Below are 23838 nucleotides of genomic sequence, written 5' to 3' on the forward strand. Positions count from 1 at the left end.
TTAGAAGATTTAAATACATTTCATCAATAGACATTTTGGGGCACTACCTATGGTGCTGGAGAGACTGCATCTCTCTCCTGGTAAAGGGAGGGAGACAGTAGGGTGGTTGTAATCTCCTTGTGGCCCTTGGAGTGCAGAAGGGGCAAACAACTGGGAGATTTTTTTCTTCAGAGGAAAAGAGAACAAATGGAGATTCCCAGTTGGGAATCTTCTTTTCTCTCAATTAGGCGCTGTTGCAGAAATTGCTTGTAGTGATGGGATGTCTCAAGATGGAAAAATGGGGACAAAAATGTTTCCATGTAGTAGTTTCCAATCCAGGAACCAGTTCCTCCGGCTGCTCTCACTTCAGATTCCCTGTACTGGGGAATCTTAATTTCACCAGCACTTTGACCCATGGTGAGCCCACAAGGTCTGGTCCTTATTTTTACATTTTATTACTACTGAGATGTCAATATTGATACATATAATTGCATCGTTATAGCAGTGTTCGTCCCAGAAAATTAGGGAGACTAGGTGGGTGAGGGAATATCTTTTATTGGTTCAATAAAAGGTGTTATTTCAGCTACCTTGTGTCTCTAATACTGATGTATGGCTGTTTGAGAATTCAAAACAGAGTGAGGAATGAACTGAATTTTAGATCAGTGCTATTTTAGGTTGTTTTGGAGTGTATAATTCATACAAAAGAAATTTAACCACCAGCAATTAGAATCTTCTCCTTTTATTCTCATTAACTCATGTAAAGTTGCATTACATAACTTAGGTCCAAATGGGCTGTAGGGAAGATACTGAAACCTCGTGTGGCAAGTTTTAGTTCCACATTTAAAACCTACATTCTATCCAGCAACACTAAATAGACAATTTCAAATTAAACCAAGTGGTTAGCCACTTTATTACTTTGATAAGCTTCTGAAAGCTGGCTTTGAGATCAAGGACAATGAGGTTCAGAATTTCCATTTCAAGTATATAACACAAATACCACATGCATGCACAGACAGTGGTAACAGAGAATACTAATGTTTAGTCAAGTGAATGTATTTGGACTAAACCAATCATCCCTACTAAAGACTTCGCACTCAATGAGAGCTTTCTCCATTATTCAGGTGTAATTATGATAGAATCTAAGACTATACCAAACCTTCCTTTCTTCAACCACATGCTAGTGAGCATATTCATTAGTGAGATTGAAGGAAGGATTAATGTTCATCACACAACTGTTTAGTAAGAAAGTTTGTCGAAAGTGTAATGAGCAAATGAGCTCTGATGAGCTAAAAGGAACTGGAACACACTACTCAAATGGAAAGCCCCTGAGCAATCACCACCATGGAGAGAAGGAAAACTCTGAAGAAATACACAGTGGGATCCCGCAGAGGGGTAAAGCTACTACAGAGGATGCCCTCCAGCTCCACATAGGATCCCCTTTTCAACTTCACCATACACAAAAAACCCCCCACCACCAGTGGGCAGCATAGACAAAGCAGGCAGGGCAGGAGCTGCACTAAGCAGAATGTACTATGGAATGCTGCCCGCAGTGACATGGAGAGCAGATTCAAGTTCTCCAAGTCCCACAGAACAGATAAAGGGAAAAAACAGCTACTGGTCTTGTAATACAAGAGGAAAAAGCTGAAGAGAAATCTAGCAAAGTCTTTCTGCAGGGCTGGTATCCACAAATTATCACCCCTATTCTGTGCACACACCTCCCATATTTCCTGCACACCTGTGAGAAGACTGCATGATTTCATGGTTTGGCTGAGCCAAAGTGTTTGAATTACTTTGTTCTTACTAGATGCCTTTTGCTTATGAAAATATATGGGCTTAAATGATGAGCTGCATCATTTAAGAAAATGCAGAGAGATTCTTAGTGCTATGTCAGAGAGTTCAGAATATTTACGATAAACAAAATGGCCAAGCAGTATACAAGATGCCCCAAAATTTTTACAAATCTCCCTTGGGTACTACCATTTTCATAATCACCAGGAGACATCCCGTTGACATGTACCAAGCCAAGATCAGACACCGTGGGCAGCAGAAGCAGCATTTTTCAGGTAAATCCTGTGGGTGAAATCCTGACCCCTGAAGCCATTGGGGCCTTGCCATTGACTTCTACAGAACCAAGATTTCACCCAGTTTCTTTGTTTGGTTTTATATAGATGCAAATAGTAAGAGAGCACATCTCACCACATGAAATACACCATTTATCGAAAAAACTGTTGACGTTTCTTGTTCCTTTTGCCTCAGCTTGTAGTTCTGGTAATTTTTCTTGTACATAGATTATACACAATATCTTCCAGCTTCATTACTGCAGCAAGCTTTGTTATGAAATTTCCATATTTTGACTCAACTTGGGTACACTTTGGATAAGCCATGTGTCTGATTTGTAACTCCCGTAATAGCTGATAGCTATATCCCATTTATTACATTTCTCTCTTCAAATATTTTGTTTTACAATACTCACTCTGCCCATATGTTAAGAGTATTCACCGTTTCTTGAAACAGAAAAAGTAGACAATTTCTGCATTTCATACTACAATAAGAACATGGCCATTTCACTTGTTTATACAAGCAAACACCATTTAGGTAAAAGTACAAGATGCTAAGATCTCACAATTATTACATGCAGTAAATGAATCACAGAACAATACTTTAAAATAAAAATTGTAAAAAAAGTGATACTCCTTTATGGATTTGGCACTTTTACCATGTGTAACAGTGCACCAGTCTGCCTAGCACAGTTATCTATAGTACCTCATACAATACTGAGCATTATGTGTAAACAGTTCACAACATTCAGTTTTACTTCTGGAAAAAAAGATACATCAATAAAAAATGCCTAGTCTATAAAGCCTAGAGCTCATTTACAGTAGCTAATAGAAAAAACAGAACCATGTCTACTATAATCTTCAATTCAACATCAGGTAATCAAAACTATAGGTTTATGCTGAACACAATTTTATGTTCAAACACAGAGATAAGCAGCATAATCCCAAAACCTAACAGGATTCCAGCATTCTGTAACAGGAAATCCCCAACGGCTACATCCGTGATCACTAGCATCATTGTGCAGCATTTCAGGCACCTAAATAAAAAATAATATTACCATCTTCAAAATAAATAGTATCCCTCATTCTGACTTGTTCACTAAGGAACAGATTCTGTCCCCCTCACTCATGTGGAGTAGTATCTTACTCCTTGAGTAGTCCCACTAATTTCAGTGACACCACTTGTGGAGTAAATTGCTAGTCCTCAGGTGAAAGGATATCAGAGTCTGCCTCCAAACGGCTCATTATAACTTGGAAAGTGGTGATATTGCACAGGTCTAATCAGCACCATCTATTTCAGGAATTATACCAAATGAAATTAATGCCTTCCAATTATATTATTGCATATTTACAATGATAAAGAATTTTATCTGATTTTCATAAACAATATAGTTCTAGAAACAAGAACAAGTTTGTACGTTATTTCTGCCTATTAGAATAATTTCCAGTCTTGTACTGTACAGGTTTAATCTAGAGAAGTGCTGAAGATTTATTGCAAGTGTGCAGCACGTCTCAGGATCATGCCAATAGTGTACAACCAGGCCATTGCACCATTATCCAATACACCAGCCAAGGCATCTTCATCACTAATAAAACTGGTATTAAAAAGTAACTGAAACAGGCTGACGGGGAATGTCTCACTGAAAATAAACATCTCTATCTCCCTTCACTGTTTTTTTTTTTTTTAATGTCTCATGTTTTTGCCTCAATACTTACTGCCAAGATCATCATCCTTTAATGTTCCATTCCACCAATATCTCCTATACAGAACAAATCCTGAACCTGAACAATTCTACTCAATAAAGCAACAACATTCAGGTGCCTAAATTTTTTACAATGTGACTATGTGCATTCCCAGAGAATTTTGCTTTATAAAAAAAAAATTCTAGTAATATTCCAATTTGGCATAAAATTTCAATTATTTGAATAGGAACTTCCAACACATTACGCTATTCACAATAATTTGATGTCTATTTACTTGTTTGTGTTCCATAATTGCGTTGCATAATTGTGTTGAAAAGCTTCCTTAAGAACAAATTAAATGTTGTCAGTCTTTAGGTTAAGAAATGTGTAATACATGTGGTCAATGTTTTCTTAGAGGAAACAAACCCACTTCCTATTTTATGACAAACCTATTTGGTATTGGTTCTGAATCTCAGTTATGTAAACAGCAAGTAGTTCTAGTTACATACTTACCATATCAACAAGAGCCACATACATGAACAAGCCAGCAGTAAGTGCAAATATCCACATTGAAACATTGTCAGCATAGTGACCAATAAGAATCCCAGTTGCCATTCCAAGATATGCTAGCATAGCTGACAGAGCATTATAAAGAACAGCTTGTTTGACAGTCATGCCAGCTTTTAGAAGTACAGCAAAATCTCCTATAGCAGGAAAAAAAATAAAGCATCTTTCACCCTCTCATGCAACTACTGTAACTCGCGCAGTAACATTTATTTTCACCACCTAGAATGAATATCTGAACTATTTTAGTGCCCGTTATTGGCTTTCTTCAAAGTTTTCGTCCAGAAAATAAATTTGTTTATTTATGGGGAAATAGGTCAGTCAATGAGTGAACACGTGAAAACTGCTGCATAGCCACAATCTATAGTATGAAAATTTAGTCCTGCACAAGATCACATTTTTAGTTTATTTTTAGTATTCTGGAAAATGCATACCGTCGGACTTATCTGATTTAATAAAGTAAATCGTTTTAATTTGTATTCGTATTCAACCTCAGTGAACACTGTATAAAGTATTTTTTCCACAAACTGGCTTTAATGGATTTTGAAAAAAAATTGCTATGTGATGTGTTCTCATCATGGTTCTACCAGTTATCTAGTGACTTTTCTAAATACTTTATACTCTTGCCCAGTCATTGCTTAAGAATTTTCGTTACTAATTTCTGTAAAAAAGTGACCTTGCGTATCTCAGTTTCACTAGAATGATTAACAGCAGTGCTAATTTGAAATGGGTAAGAGTAGGGAAATATCCCTGTGCCACTCCAAACTCACTGTAAAGGAAATTGCCATGTTTTGTAGTGTTTACCTATTACACACACACACACACACACACACACACACACACACGTTTGCAAACCATTTATCTCTGGGGGATGTAACTCCCCTGCTAATCTCTCTGTAACCCCACCATTTTATACCACAACCTGTAAAATCTTATGTCAAGGCAAATTTCCAGCCAAGACAGGCTTGATGAGATTCCTTTTTAAAATCATCCACAGAAACATTCTAAGCAATGGGCAGTCTCAGTTAATTCAATAAACAAAACAAGCTTCATTCTACTGAGATAAAAAAGACTAAGTGCCCAATCCAATTCCTAATGACTTCTCTGTGACAGATACCAGGCCCCAAACCTATAACCTAGTAGTATGTAAATTCTTATGTGGAAGACATACACAGATTAATCAAATCTGACTAGAAAGACTCAAGATGTAGAGTTCCAAACAATATCCCCAAGTTAGACTTTGGATGGGAATCTTTTGCAAGATCTGAACTTGAGCTGAATAATAGTGGGAAAAGCAATCCACCAATGTTTGTTCAAACTTGAAAGTGAATTTTGATTTGATATTTGTGACCCAAGTACCCTTTCAGCAAATATTTAAGCACTTCCATATTATCCTCTGTGCACACATAAAATCAAGTTAAGCAGGTATTTGACAGAAGCCAATTTCAAATTGCATATTCAGCTGCAAGATTCACAAGTTACACATAAGTCACACAAATTAAGGAACAGAAATAATGCCACATAATTAAACATAATGCATGTTGAATATTTGCAAACTGAGTGATCTGATCATCAAAAACTTAACTTCTGAGATTTGCAAATAATTCTAAATAGTAAATCTATTTATGAATTTTATAATCTGTTTACAAACAGCTGTAAACTGAGTGAACACTTCTGAACCTGGTTAGAATTATTTCCTCCTAAGACTTCAGAAAAATGTTTGCTATGCATTAAAGCACTGATAAATAAAGCATTATCCTTTAATGTCTCCCAAATTCCTAGGAAACTATCCTTTACTAAAATATCGTGCTGTCTTACCTAATTCATGGGGTAATTCATGGCAAAATACAGCCACAGAAGTACTTAATCCACTAGATAAACCTTCAGTAAAGGCTGCTCCTGTGAGAAGACAAAAAAACCCAAAATGTTACAGTTGAAAAAATCAAGCTTGGAAACACTGCTGTATGTGTTCATATCCTATTAGAGCAGAAATGGTCAAACAGCCGAACTCCAAAGACGCGCGTGCGTGCGTGCGCGTGTGCGTGCGCGTGTGCGTGTGTGTGAGAGAGAGATTTTAAAGCCAGAAGGGACAATCATCATCTAGTCAAACCAGTATAACAAAATAATGTAACCTTGTAATTTCTGTTTCAAGCCCATCTCTTATAGCACTTTTTCTTAAAAAGCAAAACCCTACCATTGGTCTCAAATACCGAAACAAAAACAGCAGGGGATTGATCAACTTCACCCTACACTTTACTCAAGCTGCTGTAGATTAAAAGCGTGATTTTTACTAGCCAGTTCTATATTTACTCCTAACAGCATTCTGCACCAACAAATTTAAAAATCCTATGCACAGTATTTTAAAATTCTGCAAGTTTTATTTGTCAAATCAATAAATGCAGAGGCTCCAGCATGGCAATGGGGAGCACAGACCACTGGTTGCATGAAGGTGGGAGATCACCCTGCAGCCTCCCCACCCCAGGGACACAGACTCAGTGGTGAGGCTGCACCCAACCCTCACACAGCACAAGGCCTGAGCCTGCCCCAGAAACACCCTGGGGCCCTGCCACTCTGCACTGGGTATGGGGCAGGCAGAATCCAAGTGTGAAGGGGCTCAGTGGGGGAGGGCTCCAGGTCTGGGATGAGAGGATTCTGCTTGCAGACAGCTCGGGGGTGGGAGCGGTCCTAGGTGTTGGGGAATCTGGATGCACAGAGGCTTGTTGGAGAGGGGAAGGGGAGAATTCCAGGTGCAGGGGCAATGGGACTCTGCCATGGCTTCCAGGTGAAAGTGGTTGGGGCTCAGGAGAGGGGTTTGGGTGTCAGGGTCTCAGCAGGGGGATCTGAGTGCTGGAGAAGTGGGACTTGGTGGGGTGGGGGTCTGGGTGCAGCTAATTGGGAGTCAGTGGCATGGGAGTCTGGATGTTGGAGCTCAAGAGGTGCGGGGGGTCGGGCTCAAGTGCAAGGAGTTCAGTGGGGAGTGGTCTGGGTGCAGGGGTGGGGTTCCAGAGGCAAGGGGCTCCAGCTGCATGGGCTGAGGTTCAATGGGGTGGGGTTTGGGTATGGAGAGCTAGAGGGGTTCTAGATGTAGCGGGTAAGGCTTGGAAGGGGGTGTCTGGGTATGGGAGATACAGATGCACAGGGGTTGGGTGAATGGGGGAACAGCTCCCCATACAGTGACCCTCCCTCACAGCTGAGAGATGCGGGCAGGAAGCAGGGAAGGATGCTGAGCTTCCTGCAGCTGGGGGAGATTTCTTGGGGTAGGTCTAGACACAGCCCCAGCCTGCAAGGGGAAGTCCCAGTCCCATCCTCTCCTGCCTCCAGCCCAGCCAGGACTAGCAGCTAATCCTGGCTCAAGGTAGAAGCCAATGGCTGGGGTGCCCCAGCCCCACAGTGATTTACTATTTTTCTGCAGGGAAGCAAAGAAATCTGCGGGAGACATGAAATCTGAACATGCATCATGGCGCAGAATTCCCCCAGGAGTATATATTGCTCAATTTCACAAAATTTTGTCCTGAATAAATCTAGCACTGAAATAGTGAGAGGTTCTTCTTGTGGTTGTGTCAACCCTGCTTTGTGTCAAACCTGCTGGGTTTCAAGAAATACTTGAAATATCACAAGAAAGCTCTTTCCGGATCAAAGGCTCAAACAAACACCAAAGAATTTGAATTCTTAGACACGTCTTAGCTTAACATTTTGTGATTCATCTCCTGCTACTTTCAAGAAATGGTTTATATGGAGTGTATTTTATCAATTTTGAAGGAGAAGCCTGGGATGTATTCAAAGCTCTATTTGCATAATATCTTTTGTCAAGGCCTGTACCATGGTTTTAAAGTCTTAATGGATGAAAGATAACACAAAGGCAATATTGACCCATAACTGTTATATAAAATTTATGAACATACATATGAATGGAGCTGAAAAGCAGCTGAAAAGCAGACACCAGGTCCTAAAATCTGATTAGGGATTTTCAAGGCTTCCGGTAAGGCTGTATAATTCTATTAACAACAAACAAAGACCTTTCCCAGACCTGAAGAGCAGCTCTGAGTAAGCTCGAAAGCTTGTCTGTCAACAACAGAAGTAGGTCCAATAAACGTTACCTCACCCATCTTGTCTCTCTAAAAACCAAGATGTTAAGATGGGAGAGGTTCATAGGTAGAACCAATGGATATTTTTTTTGGTGACTGGTGCTGAAAATAGTGTGTGGGGATGGAGGGCTGGTGGTAGCAAACTGCCTGTGGCCCAGATACCCACTAACTTCTTCTGCCAGGGTGATTATGTTTTTCAAAGTGGAAAACTGGAAGACTGCAAAAAGAAAAGGAGTACTTGGGCACCTTAGAGACTAACAAATTTATTTGAGCATAAGCTTTTGTGAGCTACAGCTTACTTCATCGGATGCATTCAGTGCATCCGATGAAATGAGCTGTAGCTCACGAAAGCTTATGCTCAAATAAATTTGTTAGTCTCTAAGGTGCCACAAGTACTCCTTTTCTTTTTGCGGATACAGACTAACATGGCTGCTACTCTGAAACCTGGAAGAATACAGGTGGTCATCTCAGGAAGCATTTTGATAGGAGATATGGGGTGAAGGGGGGCTGTGGAGAAGTGAGCGGGACAAAGAGGCACCCATTCCCTTTCAAACTAGGACACTTCTTGTCCAGAATAAGGAGGGGCTCTCTCTTGTCATCCTTTTTTTTGTTTTTTTGTTTCTTTACATGCTTAAGAGATTCTTCCCCTGCATTCAGCTTTTACCTACTCTTCCCCAACTCTCCTTACAGCATTCACCCATACCCTCATTCACCAACTGATTCCCTCCCGACCCCACACTCAACCCTTCATACCCAGCCCAATTCTACTCTCTCCCCACCCAATGAGGACCTCCCCAAACCCTCACCAGTCCCCACAACTGAACCTCTAACAACTCAGGAATAGCCACACCTCACTCTTCACAGCTCAAAACCATCCCCTCAAGTCTGAGCCCTCTCACATAGCACTACAGGCCCTTTCTCCCTCTGACCAGACTCACACATCACCAAAAGGCTCAAAAGCAACTCAAGCTCAGAAGCTTCCCTCACTTACTACTGGCCCTGGAGAAACGGGAGCAGAAATAGCTGTGTAGGAGTGTGAGAGCAGTTTCCAGACTTCACTGGCTCATTTTCCATCTTCTTAAGTTGTTGCAAAGTGAACTGATGGAACATTAAGCTGACAGTTGTGAGCTACACGCTTCCTCAAGACAAACTTGAGTTAGCTCCACAGAAGCCTGTACTTCCTGCTGTCTCCTCTCCTGCTGCCTGCAATCTATGGAAGCGTATGGCACTCTGCAGGGTGGGACTGGAGATGTTTCAACCTGAAGTCCACTGGCAGCAGGAGGCACTGCACCATACAGTCCATCAGTCACACAGAAAATCATAGAAGACAGGGTTGGAAGAAGGTCATCTAGTCCAACCCCCTGCTCAAAGAAGGACCAACCCAACTAATCATCCCTGCCAGGGCTTTGTCATGTAATGTCTATAGAGCAGCTGACAACTCTGGCATTATTGCTGGGGCATAGCTACATAAAGGCCTAATGAGTAGCCACCCTGCTTGATTGGATGATAATGACACGCCAAGTTACCACTCTTTTGGACACTGTTTTTCTGAACATTACTCTGTAATTAGCTTAAACTTGCGGTCAGAGAGAATGTTGGACAATGAGCGTACATGCGACAGGGAGAGCCAACAAGCTTCGCCATCAGGGTAACATAACCTAATGGGAAAGAGTAACTTATATCACTCCATTGGGCCTCTATTCCTAATCCTGAAAGATGTCCTGATTATGAGATGAGAGGAGAGAGGTAGAAGATATCATGGTCGCCATGGCTGTGTCCTCAGCAACTCCTGGAACGTAAACCAAGGAGTCCTACTATTACAGCCTCCATGGTGCAAGTTTCCCTCCCTTCCCATCACCTCATTTCTCCAATTGTAGGCTTCTTTCTTTTTGCCTTCTCTAGCCCGAATGACTTTGCCAGGTTCTCAATTGGCTAATAAGACTGTATAGTATGTGAAGTGCCTGTGATTACCCAGCAATTAAAACTACAAGCTTTAGTGAGACAGAAGCAGCATTTTCCTATCTTTCACTGTTTTCTTCTCTTTGCCTTCATGTATGTTTGTCTTTTTGCTTCTTTAACAAAAGAGATTAGACGTCAACTCAAGGAGCTACTACCTAAAATGGGCTCCCTAAAACAAGGGCATTTAATATAGTTTAAGATATGACTAAAGGGATTTTCCTTTAAAAGACTAAAATAAATGAAAAATAAGGGCTCTTGTTACAATAAAGGTTTATCTATAATTTTAAGATGTTCTACATTTTAACCATTTATTAAGAGCACATAAACAGAAGAGGGTTTTTTTTAAAATGGTGATGGTGGCAGGAACTTGTCCCTTTATTATGTTTAATGTTGTAACAGTAACACCAGAATTCTAGTATACCTTAGAACCTCTGAGTCTTATCGCATCTCAATAAATAAAACTGGCCCATGAAAACCAAATAAATACATGCTGGAATACAGTAAGGAATCATTATGAATCTGAGAAGAACTCATTTACTGCAAATGAAAAGGTTTATTTTAGCCTAATATTTTCCTGCAACCAAAAATAAATTATATTTTTCATTCAAATCAGGAATCTCTTTCCTAATGGTTCCAGGATTTTCCCTCCCATAAGATCGGCAGGTTGGGCTGTCCCATAATATGAAATTTTAGACAGACCAAAGGAAGAAATCCATCTTTCTAGTAGTCTAGATCAGGGGTGGGCAAACTTTTTGGCCCGAGGGCCACATCGTGGGTCCAAAACTGTATGGAGAGCCAGGTAGGGAAGGCTGTGCCTCCCCAAACAGCCTGCTCCCCACCCCCAGAACCGCCGACCATCCAACCCCTTCGGCTTCTTGTCCCCTGACCGCCCCCCCTGGGGCCTCCACCCCCTAACCGTCCCCCAGGATCCCACCCACTAACCCCCCTTCTCCAACTGCCCCACCCCATCCACACCCCCATCCCCAACAGGCCCCACAGGACTCCCACACCTAACCAACCCCCTGTTCCCTGTCCCCTGACCATCCCCCCCACTTCCTCAAACCTCTGCCCCATCCAATTGCCCCCGCTCCCTGTCCAGACTGCCCCTGGGAGCCTCTGCCCCTTATCCAGCCCCCTACGATGCCACTCAGGACACCAGGACTGGCAGCCGCGCCCCCGGCCGGAGCCAACCACGCTACCGCACAGTCTAGAGCACCGGGGCAGGCCAGTGGCTCTCGCAGCCGCGCTGCCTGGCAGGAGCTCGCAGTCCCACCGCCCAGAACACGGCAAGCTGAGGCTGCTGGGGAGGGCAGACAGCAGGGGAGGGGCTGGGGGCTAGCCTCCCCGGACGGGAGCTCAAGGGCTGGGCAGGAGTGGCCCACGGGCCGGATGTTACCTGTGGACCGCAGTTTGCCCACCTCTGGTCTAGATGAATCAGTTAATGAGTCCTTACTAAATTGGCTGGTCTCATTTGTTACAGACTGTATTAGCCTTCCCTTGTATTTTACTTCAAGTCCACCAAATCCATCCTTTCCCAAATCTCTCACATACTATACTTAGGAAAATTGATTCTTCTTGGCTTTTATTACATGCAAATCCTCTTATTTTCCTACCACATTTTCACTACTGATAAGCTGGAAAATTTAGATTTGATGATTCAACCTTTTTTTAAAATAAAAATTACATCAGAAGCTCTCGTCACATTATATTATAAATTGGATACAGAATTTATGTTTGTTCACATCATTATTCTGAAGTCCAAAGAAATACTTATACACTATCACTTATTGTAACTCTTCCTCATACAAACAAGAAAAAGGAATTCAGCTCTGCAATGTGATTTACAGTAAAGCTACTGTCCTTGAACTGACTACAGTGCATTGTTGCAACTGACCCTACATTAAAAATGAATCCAACATCTGTAGAGCAATGAGTGCATCTAGAAAACTGTTGTGTCTTTCGTGATCTTGACTTGTTAGTGTTGACTGCTCATTTAAAAAAAAAAAAATCCATCCCATCACCATCTTACTTTACACCCAGAATTCTCATTATCCATCTTGCTAGAGAAAGGTAGGGGACAGCCAACCTGATCTCACTTGTCTAATGCTCCAAATGACGTGCTGCATATACATTAAATCTTTCCAAAGAAGCTACAGCATTCCAGTATTACAGAACTGAAGGAATAAAACATGCATGAGAGAAGGAATAGGTACACGAACAAACCATGCAGGAAGAGGAGATACTGTTATAACTTTAGACAAACTATGGTTTTAAAAAAAAGTCACAGGATATACACTAAACATTCACTCAAAAAGTTTAGGAACCCCTTCCTTAGGGGCTCTGGATATTTAAAGTATGAATCCTGATCTTGGTGAAGGTCAATGAAGCTTGAGGAAAAATATGGAAGACGATGACCTGATTAAAATGAAAACTGGAGACTACTATAGACAGGCTATAGGAGTGAAGACATGGAATCACCTATTTTTATGAACACAGCATAGGGAGAATTAACATCAAGCCTGAAATCAGTGGATTGTGCTGGGTGCCCAGCACTTTTGAAAAGTGAGGCCAACTACTTAAGTACCTAAATCATGAATTTAGGTGCCTATCTGTAGGCTCCTAGTTTTGAAAATCTTGGTCTGATCTTTTGGGTGTAAAATAATTAAAGCAATATTTATAACTTCCCATTGTCTGTTTCTTTAAGAAACGTCTTTTCTGTTATCTGGTCATTATCTTTATACCTTTCTCAGTTGCAGCAAATAAGTTATGGTTTACTGTTTCGCACTAGCTATCCAGGTTTCCAATCTGTAACCTTGACTGATCCATTCAAAACCCACTAGCAGATCACTGGCTAATTTATTATGGCAACACTCTTATCTGATATCCTCTCGCTAGAAGTTAAGTGGCAGCAGAGGAACAATTTTACTTTGCTGTTATTACACAAGAAGGCAAAAGAATTGTATAAACACTTACCAATTGCTAAGCCATCACTGAAGTTGTGTAGTCCATCACCCATAATCACCATCCAGGCTAGAGTAGCTATCCCAGCATCCTTCAGCTCTTCACGTGAGTAGCGCTGACTGTGGCTGTGTGGATGATGATTCTGGGTATGATGGTGATGCAGAATATGATGGTAATCATGATGATGGTGACTCAGATGATCTGACTGTCCAAGAGTGTCATGTAAATGAGAATGACATTTGTTTCTACACCCCCTGGATACATATTCATTGTCAGTTTCCTCTTGATGGGAATGAGCTATCATGACTTCTTCTTCTTCTTGTACCACAGGTTGCTGAGAAATGAAGTGTGATGGATCTTGTGACTCTGTCCCTAAGTAACCTTCAGGCCCTTGTAAATAATAAAATAAATAAGACTACATAACTGTACATAAAAATAATCAAATACAATAAGAGAAAAGCAAGGAAATTCAGAATTGAGGCGGACACCCTCTTCCAATGTGACTAAGTATGGCAGTATTTTGAATTTCCACAATACTTTCCTTTTAAATATCATCTCAAATTTCCCTAAACTCACCATGAAATTCTACAGAAATGTTACAAAATTATATAAAAAAAAAAAGTCTTAACTCCTAACTCATCTCTAAAGACTCATTTCCAAAAAACAAAATCCCCACAAGTTACACTGTGGTGTTCTAACTTCTTTCAGCTGATAAAATATATTATTTTATCGCAACAGTAGATTATACCATATTACATATTAAATCATTTGCTAGTTTTTGAACTATTTTTCTTAAGGACAAATGTGTACAGTTTTTACTTTTTAAACTTGCACAATTTGACTTGTAGCCCAATTGTTTTGAAAATTAAAAAAAGTCTGAACTCACATTGTGTGTACTTTTCATTAATTTTAGGCTGAATTATAAGCCACCAATATCAGAGAAGTTATAATATAAGGATCAATGCTGGCACTTTGTGATGATACAGATGTAATTGATTACTACATAAAAATCCATAAGTCTGAACTTCCAAAAAAATAGTCAGACATATGCACAGAAAGTATGTAATACAGAAGGACATAGCAAGTTGTATTAAACATTTAATGTCAAGGTAGGTCAGTTAAGTTAAGAATTGGCTCTAACTGGCACTTCAGTTACATTATTTACCTGCAATGAGTGACATTGAAAGAAGTGCACAAATCTTGTGTCTTGGGGGGGGGGGGGGCTAACGTAATTTGCAATATAATCCTGAAACAAAAGCCCCATTGACCTCAGCACCAATGGGAACTGGTTTCTGCATAATAAGATATGATCCATATAGCCACATGAAAACTACATATGGGGATCAGTAAAACCAAATTCCACTGTGATACCTATGCAGACAATCAGATATAGAAGAGTTCTGTTTGAGGCTGCAGGATCACATATGGCATGCAACACTGAGCCAACATAAGAGCTTTTATGTATTTTCAGGAGAGTCTGGGGTTCTGTCTAATCAAATAGATAATATTAATATTCTGGTAGTTCTGGTCAGTGTTGGATGCTTGAGGTGCTTAAAAAACAAGAGAGACAGAAAATTGGAGAAAAAAAATACAATTAAAAGAAGTCAGAGATAATTTATCATGCCAGAAACATCATCTCCCGTTAATTACAGATAAAAAGTGCTGTCTCCATATAATATGATTGCAGGAGATACACCCATGTGATTTGGGGTCCCTGCAAACTGAACAAAGTTCCTTTTTTAAACTATGACTATTTTGGTACTGTTCTACTTGGTGGAGCAATTCACACATTTTGATTCCAAGAAATACTTCTGAGATGGTGTTTTGCTCAAGAGTCTGAAAAACGAGTTAAAGCGGTAAAAGTGAAAGTAACCCTTCTAACCCTGAACATAGAAACAGAAATAAACCCAAATCCCCATTTATTTTTTTCAATTGAGTATATGATTCAGCCTTGCAATAGGATCAAGAGGAGAGAGAGGAAGTCCACAGGGGAAGTAACAGAGGCATATAAGGGCACATCTTAAAACCTCTAATGGGGTAACTAGAGAATATGAAGTCTAGGGTTTAAAGGAGTGAGGCAAAGGGGCATAAATCAACTTCATCTATGCTTTCAATCCACCAACTTCAGTGGGCTTTCACCAAGGATGTGTATATTTGTTCGCAGACAGAACACTGCTGTACTTGGACAAATTTTTGACATAAACTCCCCTCCAGCAAATATTACACTAATATGCAAGACATTTTGTAATATTTTCACCTCAGAATTGCTTTAATCTCACTCTTGCTAAGAATGAGGTATTTTGATCACACTATTATTTAAAACCCAGAATGAGATTAATTAATGTTAATATCACACACACACACACCCTGTTTACGCCTACCTTACAATCCAAGTGCTTATCATAGTGGATATTTCAGTAGCCGAGCACACACAGTACTGAAAAGCAGCGTATAAAATCATTTGTATAAAATCAAAAAGCTCAATGTTTTATTGTAAACTTGTACCAGAAGATCTGGACATGTGGTGGCACTCTTGTTCCATGAAATTTTTAAGGTGTTTTCATTAATGGTCTGATTTTGAGAAATGCTGAATACCTGCAGCTTCTCTCTCCCCAATTAACTTCATCTAGAATTGTGGGTGCTCAGGCCTTCTGAAAATCAAGTCCTCAGGCATTTGAAATATGTAAACTTGAGTGCTTACGTTTTGATATCAGATTTGACACAGAGACTCTTAAAAAATCCTTCCTCCATAGAGTTACAGGTACTATTAGTCTAGAAATTGGTAGATGCATAAGCATCTTAAACTTCTGTAGACAGAAGGGCTTAAACAGTTTTGATTTCCAGTGCTCAATCCTGGATCACAAGGGTAGAAGCTTAAAAATTCAGAACACACATGGACTACTTCAAACCCCTATCAACATTAAAAAAAGGTTAAAAATCAACTTACTTAGGGTCAATCCTCTGCATACCAACATATATCAAGATTTTGTTTCAGGAAAGATTTAATTAACCTAACTACACAGTGATCCAGTCAACAGTAAGTGAAAGGATCAATGAGCCTTCAATAGCATAGAAAAGATTCTTTACCCTTTTGATTGATACAGTTGTGCAGTAGTATTACTAAGACTTACGATAATCTGCATCTAATTTTTCTTCATTTGTTGAAAACTTCTTACTTTCTGCATCTTCATTTTTTTTCTGACTCCAAAAGAAAATTGAAGTTATAAATACTTACTTATTTTTCAGGATATACATGAGCAATAAACAGTATATTTATAAAATTATGCAGCATGAAAATCAAGAGGACAGCATGGAGATATCCAAAGAATGCATAATCAGGAAGACTACTAGAATGTCAGCAGAAGCAGAGTAAAAAGGCAAAGAATTAGCTAGGGTACAGAGGGGGGAAAAAAAAAAAAGAGTCACAATGAGCAGGCATAAGGATTTATACAGAATTACACAGTAACTATAGTTCCACTTTATACTTGAAACACCTCTAAAGCCTAACAAAATGCCAATTTTTTCCCTGTTGTAGTGTTTAACGCAAACTCAAATTTTAAACAAATGTCTCATTAAAACATGATGAAAACCAAGCATCTGCTCTGCCTGGGAACTGTTTGCCCAGAGGTACCTTGCAAAGAGCAAAGAACTTTAGCTGTAGTTATGGAGACTGATCCTGCCACCCTCATGTGTATTTCTTACCCATTTTTACACTATGTAGCTTGCTACAATGGGCACCATTTTGTAAATAACATTTACACCCCAGTAGTTAGAATAGGAATAACACCAATGATGTAAGCATAAGGACTACCATAACAATCCCATATAGTAACCACTTGGGATTTTTGGAGGGAGGAGAAGGAAAATGGTGTGGTTTTTGTTGTTTTAATATGGCACTCACTGTAAATCAGGTCTTTCACTGTAACTTCAAGATAAATAACTGCACTGTAACTTCAAGATAAACAACTGAAAGATGCAGACTTAATTCTGTTTGTGCAAGAAAACAGTTAACAGAATTCTTTTTAGGAATATAAATACATGTCTACTCTGAAGAGTAGAGATGGTTAGGATCACCCAAAGTATAGTACTATAGACTTATAAGCAAAAATTGAGTTGTGAGCACATTCCTCATTAGCTACCAAATCTAATCAACAAGCTGCTCTCTACAAAAGGCAAATTTTAATATCCACAGACATGACTATTACATAGTGCAATGAGACTTCAAAATGTAATTTCCCTACCTTTTTCTTCTTGTCTTTAAACTGCTTAATTAAAGTGATCAAATGCTCAGCTAGAAACATGAAATACAGGCCTCCAAGGGCTGTCAGTCCTTTCCATGTGGAATCCAAATAAGCAGTTTCTTCTACACTTTGAAAGACAAGATGCTTGAACAGGGCATCTTTATTTTGTTCAAGTAAAAGTTTCTCATGTGATGGTGATGATTTCCATGGGACTAAGGAAAGAAAAACATTCAAGTTCCACTAATTCAGAACAAATTTCAGTATAACAGAAGAAAAAACTGAAAGATGTGCTCTGTGGCTCATTTTATTGATTCCAGAGACAAATCTTATTACTTTTCTTAACGTGAGAAAGAATGTAAATGAAAACAACTCAAAATGGATTAAAATGGCTGTGATGTTTGTGGATAAAGGGAAATATTTAAAGAGTACATGCAGACTCAGCCTTCACCCTCTACCAAGTGTGTATATGCACCTTTCATTAGAATGGTTTGCAACATTAGGATGCTCTTGCTAAATCCTCAGCTAGTAGTGGTGGCCCAGACCATCATTTTTACTGCCTCATTTATAGCTGACAAAGAAGCTAGGAACATTTCTTTCTAATACGGACCACACAATACGGACCCAAGCCTTTGCCTGACTCTCAGAGGACCCCAACTTTGGACTCTCCCCCACTGGGAGGCTACTTGAACCAGAGTTGGGCAGCTTTCAGGGTAGGAGAGAAGGATTTCTGCTTAACTTTTGCATGAGTTTGTCTTATTCCTGAAAATTCTGCTGCCAATATATTTTTGAGGTGGCAGCAGCAGCAATTTTGTTTAATGTACACGTTGATTAAATTTATGTTTTGAAACAGTAAACGCGTTCACTTCTTATGACAAGAATAAATGGCTGGTTAAATAGAGCAGAAAGGATCAAAATCTGCTAGCTAAAAAGATCCCCTAACTCAGGCAGATTAGTGTTAAGGTGAATCCAGAGGGTATAATGAATAAACCAGCTGACAAGAAACACCATTATGGAGATTGAATTTAATATCGGGGACAAACAAATCTAGGTATTGCATTATAAGTGCTCTAAAAGATGATTGTTTAGCACTAAAATCAAACTATTCCCTTTCCCATTTTTTTGCCAGGTATGCTGGATCTAGGGCAGCAGTTGAACAAGTCAACTCTATTCCCAAAGTAGTCTTGATATGAATGTGAAAGTTATTTTGCATTTTTGTTGTTGTTGTTTTTTTTGGGGTGTGGAGGCATGCAGAGAGAATAAAATGACACCTATTGAACAGGACAAAGTCAATAAGGGAAAAATTTGATAATGATAAGTTTACTCATTTTCATTCTCAGTTGTATAGTAGTAAATTTTAAAGACGGAGATACACATAATCTAGAATTTCTGACCAGATTTAATTCCTTAGGTCAAATTTTGAGGTAGAGGTGCATTCCCCTAAAAAAGCCCCAGTGCATTCCTAAAGTATAGTTTCTTGTCCAGTATGAAAGAGGAAATCCCCTGAGGTCGAAATTCAGACCTGATATAAGCATGGTGCAACTCCCACAAAACACTCTGGATCAAATGCAATAGTGACAGTGTAAGTGGGTTGGAAAATGGGTGTAACCAAGGATGTCAAGCAGTTTAAAAAAAATTAATCGCACTATGAATACACTGTTAAACAATAATAGAATACCATTTCTTTAAATGTTTGGATATTTTCATTTTCATATATATTTATTTCAATTACAACACAGCATAGAAAATGTACAGTATTCACTTTATTTTTATTACAAATATTTGCACTGTAAAAAACAAAAGAAATATATTTTTCAATTCACCTAATACAAGTACTATAGTGTAATTTCTTTATCAGGAAAGTTTAACTTACAAATGTAGAATTACGTACAAAAAATAACCGCATTCAAAAAATAAAAATGTAAAACTTTAGAGCCTACAAGTCCATTCGGTCCTACTTCTTGTTCAGCCAATTGCTCAGACAAACAAGTTTGTTTATATTTGCAGGAGATAATGCTGCCTATTTCTTGTTTACAGTATCACCTAAAAGTGAGAACAGGCATTGCATAGCACTGTAGCCAGCGCTGCAAGATATTTATGTACCAGATGCCCTAAGATTCATATGTCCCTTCATGCTTCCACCACCGTTCCAGAGGTCATGCGTCCATGCTGATAACTGGTTGTGTTCAATACCATCCAAAGCAGCGCGGACCGATACATGTTCATTTTCATCATCTGAGTCAATGTGACCAGCAGAAGGTTGATTTTCTTTTTTGGTGATTCAGGTTCTGTAGTTTCTAAATCGGAACGTTGCTTTCTGAAAGCATGCTCTACATCTTGTCCCTCTCAGATTTTGGAAGGCAATTCAGATTCTTAAAACCTTGGGTGAGTTATGTAGCTATCTTTAGAAATCTCACATTGGTACCTTTTTTGTGTTTTGTCAAATCTGCAGTGAAAATGTTCTTAAAAAATGAACAACATGTGCTGGGTCATCATCCAAGACTGCTATACATGAAATATATGGAAGAATGCGGGCAAAACAGAGCCAAAGACATAGTTCGCTCCCAAGGAGTTCAGTCACAAATTTAATTAAAACATTATTTTTTAGCGAGCATTATTAGCATGGAGGCATGTCCTCTGGAATGGTGGCCGAAGCATGAAGGGTTTAGCATATCTGGCACGTAAATACCTCACAACGCAGACTACAAAAGTGCCATGCAAATGCCTGTTCTCACTTGCAGGGGACATTGTAAATAAGAAGCAGGCAGCATTATCTCACATAATGTACACAATCTTATTTGTCTTAGCAATTGGCTGAACAAGAAGTAGGACTGAGTGGTCTTGTAGGCTCTAAAGTTTTACATTGTTTTATTTTTTGAATGCAGGTTTTTTGTACATAATTCTATATTTGTAAGTTAAAACTTTCATGATAAAAAGATTACACTTCAGTATTTGTATTAGGTGAATTGAAAAATACTATTTCTTTTGCTTGCCATTTTTACAGTGCAAATATTTGTAATAAAAATAATATAAAGTGAGCATTGTCAACTTTTCATTCTGTGTGTAATTGAAATCAATATATTTAAAAATGTAGAAAAACATCCAAAAATATGTAGTAAGTTTCATATCCTATTCGTATTCTATTATCTGTGCAATTAAAACTGATTAATCGGGATTAATTTTTTAATCCTGATTACTCTGAGTTAATCACATGCATTAACTGCGATTGACAGCCCTAGTGTAAACATTAAAGTAGTGTAGTTTGTAGTGTAGTTTGTACTAAACTGTCCTCTGTTTTTCCACCAAATGCATCCGATGAAGTGAGCTGTAGCTCACGAAAGCTTATGCTCTAATAAATTTGTTAGTCTCTAAGGTGCCACACGTACTCCTTTTCTTTTTGCGAATACAGACTAACACGGCTGCTACTCTGAAATTTGTACTAAACTGACATTAAGTGTGAAAAACAAACGTATCTTGATCATCAAGGAACACAGGAACACAAAAAGCAACTTTCAGGAAGGTGCAAGATAAAGAAAAGCAGCCTGATAAAAGGGTCAGAGCTGTTCTTAATCAGGACCTGCTTTTCCTGCTCCACTCCCTGGTGTGAGAGAATTACCCTTATTTTACCCACCCACCACATGCCAAATCAGTGCAAGTTTTACTACCTTAATATATGCACCCAAATTCCTGTCCCAGTTATGACATTGCTGAATTTAGGCCTGAAGGCTAGTACTTAGCACCTCTGTACATGAGAAGAGTGCTATTGGAGGTTCTTGTGAAGAAGTGTATAGGACTCAGCAGCAGTGCTGCTTTTGTTGCTTCTTTTGAAAATTTTCAAGTTAAGATACATTAGCAACCCCTTAATGGCAGCAAAAGTATGGTTCAAGCATCATTGAGAATACTGCTTTCACGAAGCCAGTCTTCCAGAAGGTTTGTAAGTAAAGAACATACAGTAAAGCATGCTGGATTTTTAGGATACTTGCACCCCAAGCACAGAGGTCAAGAGACAAGTGCCTCCAGAATCTGAGAAACAGTTCAACAATATAATCAACTGAAGGGAATAAGGAAAAACCTACACATACAGAAAGCAAGGCTTTCAACTCACTGCATAATACTTAGTTTTACTGATGAAGCGTACCATAGGGTTGGACTGTCCCTGTACTATAAGTCCGGCACATAGACTTCTCTAGAGACAGAATTTTATAGTGATTCTAGTCCAGTTTCATTCTTGACCTAAGTTAAGTCTCTTCAACCCCATCACATGGGGTAAGTGGTCTGGTACTAAATCTCTCCAAGTGTTGTGTTCCCAGCATTTCTCAGATGTTCCATTCAGAGGATAAGCAGTGTCAGCACTTGAATGTTGCAATTATCTCTCTCCCTTCACACTGAAAAGAGATAATGGAGCTATTTCTGTTTCTCAAAAAAAAATCAGGAGGTAGGTGAAGAGGGTAAAAAGAAAAAAAAAAATACAGAAAGGATTCTAAATTGCTGATCTACAAGCCCAATTTGTCTGTGAGGGACTGAGTAATGTACAAGAACCTTGCAAACCAACGCGTGATGGGGCAACTGCATGCATTGTGGGGAATCTTTAGTCAGATCAGAAACAGCAGCTACAGTTTTACATAGATTACTTGAAGGTAGATCATTTTTTCTTATTAGGTTAATACAAGTTTTCATTAATGTCAATAAACCATTAGGTCTGGTAGACAGCCAAACCAAGTGTTAGTAAGCTTCCTAAAGCACTTGATATTGATAATAAGGTAATAAAGCCATATTTCACTAACATTTTTCAAGTTAAGATGAATGATTTAATATGAGTAAAAAATACTTACATGTGGAAGGAGATGTAAAAAAGCATCTCCACTCAGAGTCCCAACAGCTAGTGACACAAGGAAACTTAGAAGAAACTTGAAAAATACACGATTCATCAGAGGTATCAATATAACACCCAATAAAGAAAGAAAACTGATGATGGAGATTGATATAAAACCACCAATCCAAGCTGGTAAGAGAAATACAAAATATATCAGATGATGCTTGCTTTCTTCAAAACACTGATTTAGATGTTAGTAACTAAGAAAATCCCCAGGATAAGGGTATCTAGAAAGAACTCTTTGTACAGCACATATAAAAGTCAAGTATCTAAGAAAAAATAATAGTTTAGAATCTAAATATTTATATTAGCTATAAAAAAAAGCAAATTTCAAGTGTTAATGATTGATGGTAAGATTTATTCTAAATTTAAAAAGAAATTAAAACCTACCTATTTGCAAAGAATAGCTTTTTGGAGGGCTTTCAGTCTTTTCACTAGCTGCATGGATTATGCAGTGTTTGCCATCAATCTGGTTAATAATTGCTGGACAAAGATAACTGAATTCTGTAGCAGTCAACAATACTTGTGTGCTTATTCCATGAGACGTCATCAGTTTTGATACATTGAAGCACTGCAGAAAGAAAAACTCTGTTTAAGAACAGAAGTACTATCACATCCTAGAAAAACTTCAAGAGCAGTCCAATACCAGTTCAAAATACAGTAGCACCTCCCTAAAATAGTGAAATCAATTTTAGCGAAGGTCGGTCGCTAAGGTTGGTAACAAGCTGACTTCAGCTAAATAAACCTTTGCAAGTTTTATTCTGAAATAAGTGTCAATGCACAGGCACCAAAATAATTAAACCTATCAGTTCACACCTTTTGTTGTTGCAGTTCAAATTTGTGTGTAGATGGAAGCAGCCTCTATTCACTACACCCTAACCAAGAAAACACCCATCACTGAAGACTTTGAAATCCAATCTCCCTCAAGATTCTATCCTTTCTTGTGTCTACAATACATGTTGCACACACCTGAGGGAGGTGGACAATGCTAGCAGTACATTTCTTGTTCCATGGGCTAGCCTCAGCCTCTGGACTGGAGAGGTAATTAGACAACATTGCCAGCTGGAGGCATGTGCTGTCTCATTCCTAACTGAAGGAAGACAGAAGTCATGCTGGAGGAAGAAGTCTTTCTTATGAGAGGCTTGTAATAAATCTTTTCAATCACACCATTTCTACCGAAAGCCATGTTCTGAACACGTTTCTTCTTGCAACTATCTTTGTACTCCACTACTTGCAGTCTTTAAAAGACTAGTCATTCCTCTTTAGTAGGGCTGCCAGCCTTGTTTCTCCTCTGCTTGTGAAAAATGAAATATGCCTCAACATTGAATTCAGAACCTGTGATTATGTGCGCGCACACACCCTGAATTATTTAGCTTAGCTACCTCAAGTGGGGTAAATAGACTTCAAAGAGGATCTGCTGATTTTTAAAGCCCTTAATG

The 23838-nt window shown here is 39.0% G+C and overlaps 1 protein-coding gene across 1 annotated transcript in view; it reads right to left on the reverse strand.

Moving 5' to 3' along the window:
- Positions 1-702: 702 nt before the first annotated feature.
- SLC39A6 (solute carrier family 39 member 6) overlaps positions 703-23838 on the reverse strand; it is a 28631-nt gene continuing 5495 nt past the window's right edge. The window contains 10 exon segments of the mRNA XM_043508514.1: positions 703-3019; positions 3021-3073; positions 4233-4423; positions 6102-6182; positions 13301-13678; positions 16420-16486; positions 17530-17720; positions 17723-17741; positions 22359-22528; positions 22790-22970. Coding sequence (XP_043364449.1) covers positions 2923-3019; positions 3021-3073; positions 4233-4423; positions 6102-6182; positions 13301-13678; positions 16420-16486; positions 17530-17720; positions 17723-17741; positions 22359-22528; positions 22790-22970 — 1428 coding nt within the window. The 3' untranslated portion in view covers positions 703-2922.

Source organism: Dermochelys coriacea, chromosome 2 (genome assembly GCF_009764565.3).
Source record: "Dermochelys coriacea isolate rDerCor1 chromosome 2, rDerCor1.pri.v4, whole genome shotgun sequence".
Classification (NCBI taxonomy): Eukaryota; Metazoa; Chordata; order Testudines; family Dermochelyidae; genus Dermochelys; species Dermochelys coriacea.